The sequence below is a fragment of the Lactuca sativa genome, chromosome 1 (assembly GCF_002870075.4).
Source record: "Lactuca sativa cultivar Salinas chromosome 1, Lsat_Salinas_v11, whole genome shotgun sequence".
NCBI classification, from domain to species: Eukaryota; Viridiplantae; Streptophyta; class Magnoliopsida; order Asterales; family Asteraceae; genus Lactuca; species Lactuca sativa.
This window is the reverse complement of record NC_056623.2, coordinates 185,889,461-185,892,212: the sequence shown is the minus strand read 5'-3', so window position 1 is coordinate 185,892,212 and position 2,752 is coordinate 185,889,461. Positions and strand designations below refer to the sequence as shown.

The 2,752-nt window shown below is 29.5% G+C and overlaps 1 protein-coding gene across 1 annotated transcript; it reads right to left on the bottom strand.

The window, feature by feature from the left end:
* Positions 1-736: 736 nt before the first annotated feature.
* LOC111893731 (uncharacterized) lies at positions 737-2,139 on the bottom strand. Its single transcript, XM_023889797.1, has 6 exons — positions 1,999-2,139; positions 1,733-1,938; positions 1,543-1,613; positions 1,211-1,456; positions 1,090-1,107; positions 737-1,014 (listed from the first exon to the last, which is right to left on the bottom strand). Exons 1-6 carry the CDS (start codon positions 2,137-2,139, stop codon positions 737-739), a joined length of 960 nt encoding a protein of 319 aa, XP_023745565.1.
* Between the last annotated feature and the right edge of the window lie 613 nt (positions 2,140-2,752).

The window sequence follows — 2,752 nt, the reverse complement described above, 5'->3', positions numbered from 1 at the left end:
GGTATTTGAAAATGTCACTACATATAAAAATATAATATATTCATTTATGATTGAACTTCTATCACCATACATATAAAAGATGTTGAGAATAACCATCACCATATAGAACAACATTGTTCATAAAACTGTAAAGATAAACCATATTAATAACCATATTCATCTAGAAAAACAACATCTAATCACCCATCATCGAATCACTTCCAACATGAAGAAATCTTTAATCATTCGATTGCATAAGCACAATAATATCCTTGTAGATATTTATTTAAATGTAATTAAAAATAAAAACTTGTCTTTATAAAAATAAACACTTATCATTAAAAAACTTACCCTGGATTTCCTTGAAGATTGAAAAGCCATTCACAAACAATATTTTCTTCTGCTTTCAAACTGAATTTAAAATCAATTAACCTTTCTTAAAGGGTGACTTATAAATATAATTAACCTTCATTTCTCGCTTTCCTTCAACACTTACTTCTGATGTTCCTTCTTCATTTATATCTTTTTGTTGCTTAAACTTTGCTTTTGATGGACCTTCTTCGTTTATCACTCTTCGTTGGTCAGAATTTGCTTTTGATGGTCCTTCTAATATAGCCACAGCGAGTGCAAAAGAAACTGGAATAACATTAATAATATCAACAGTTGGAATAGCAGACTGTGGCCTTGAACTTGATTTTGACAAATAAGTTCTATCCCTAAGCTTTTTCTTTGTCATCGGTTTAGGAGAACTTTGACTTTAGGATGGATTCTTAAAGCCTTGAGAATCTTGACTAAAACCAAGGCTAAAGCTTGGACCAGAAAACTTCTCAAATTTCCCTTCCGCTTTGTCTTTTATCAATGATTTTGTCTCATTAGAATCCTTCCATTCTATAATTTTTTGATCTTTATTTAATTCATCACCTTCTTTAGTAGTTTCCTCTCCAACTACCTTCTTCTCCTCTTTGTTACTTTCTTTTCCATCTTTAACACTTGAATCCTCTACTATTTGGTTTTCATTCTTGTTTTGATCTCCTACTGCCTTCAAATAGCATTAACGAACATCTGGATCATACCAATACTCTAAATAATCAGGACTAAGAATTCGCATACAAGAAATAGTTTCTACACCTACAATTTAAAATCATAAATGAATGTAAAAAAACTATTCAAACATAAAAAATGTTGTTAAACACAATCATATATGAATAAAAAATATTTATAAACTCGTTACCGTGGTCTAAATTTTTATTTGAATCATCTTCTACCCTATTTTCGAAATCAGTACCAACTTCACATTCTACCACACCTTGTCCATCCTTCTTTGCCTTATCATTTAAACCTTCACCTCCAACACAACCTTTAACCAAACTTGGAGCAATTGATTCATCGTCTTTATTCTTTTCTCCAATAACTTTATTAACAGTATCATCTGAAATTCCTTCTTTGTTTGTATCATCATAACCCAAATTTAAAGTTCCTAAATTATTAAAATCATAAGTGAATCATCTATATAACATATTCATATATATTTTATGTATAAACATTAGATACATAAATACTTACTAGTCAAAATGTCATTCATATCATCTTCAGCTGCTTTCTGATTTATACCACACCCAACCAAATTCTCATACCTATAATATTCAAAAACACAAAATTAAAATCATATATGAGTAAATTATATATAAAAAATAATAATAAATGTTTGCATTGATCCAAATCATTAAGAAATTTTTCAAAAGTTGGGTTACACATGAATTGACGAAAACTTATACCTTCTTGGATATCATTAACATCACCTTCAAAACCATCAACTAGACCAACACTCTTAACAACATTTCCAACAATCGAATTCAAATTAATGACATCTTCTTCATTGAATCCACTTGTGTTTCCTTGGTTAACATCTTCATTACTAAAATTTCCTTTACCAACAACATCATCATTTTTATCATCATCCTTCTCATTCAACAAATCATTAATTTTATTAATATGTTCCTAATGTGCATGATCATTAACATCACATTCGGGACCATCACGACCATCAACTTTACCTTGAGCGTCATTTTTATCATTCTGGTCCTCAAATGTAGTATCATTGACATCAACTTCAGCACCACAACCTTTACCTTGATCATCATCATTTAGAAAAACATTCATATAATCTTCACCATCATCTTCAAGATCATTTACTTATGTGTCTTCATCTTCATTAACTTTTGTGCCTTCATCTTCATTATTATAATAACCAAAAGCATGTGTCAAGATTGATTGTTCACAATGTAGTGAATCATGACCGAAATTGAATTTTTCTGCACTTAAATCTTCATCTAACAACAATAATTTCTGAAGTTTCAAATTTTCATTTTCAGGAAACTTTAACACTCAATCATTTATTTTTACAAAAAGCTCCTTTCTTAAATCCTTAATTTTCAAATGCATATATGAAATTTTGTTTCATACTCCTACACGAGAAAAAGACACTTAAAATTAAATACTTAATCATAAAAATAATAAATGAATATACTAATGAAATCATAAATGAATAAAACTTTAAAATTACCTCCACACCGCTAACTTTATTAACATCAATTCTTTTTCATCCTCATCAGTTAAATCCTCATCCCCTTCAGATTCATCCTCATCGCCATCAGATTCTTGACATTCTTTTTCAACATAGCTTTATTAATCTCTCCACAACCAAATTCTCCCTCCTCTTGTAAAAGATCCTCAAGTGTGACATCCCCAAATTCATGGCTAGAAAAGACCGATT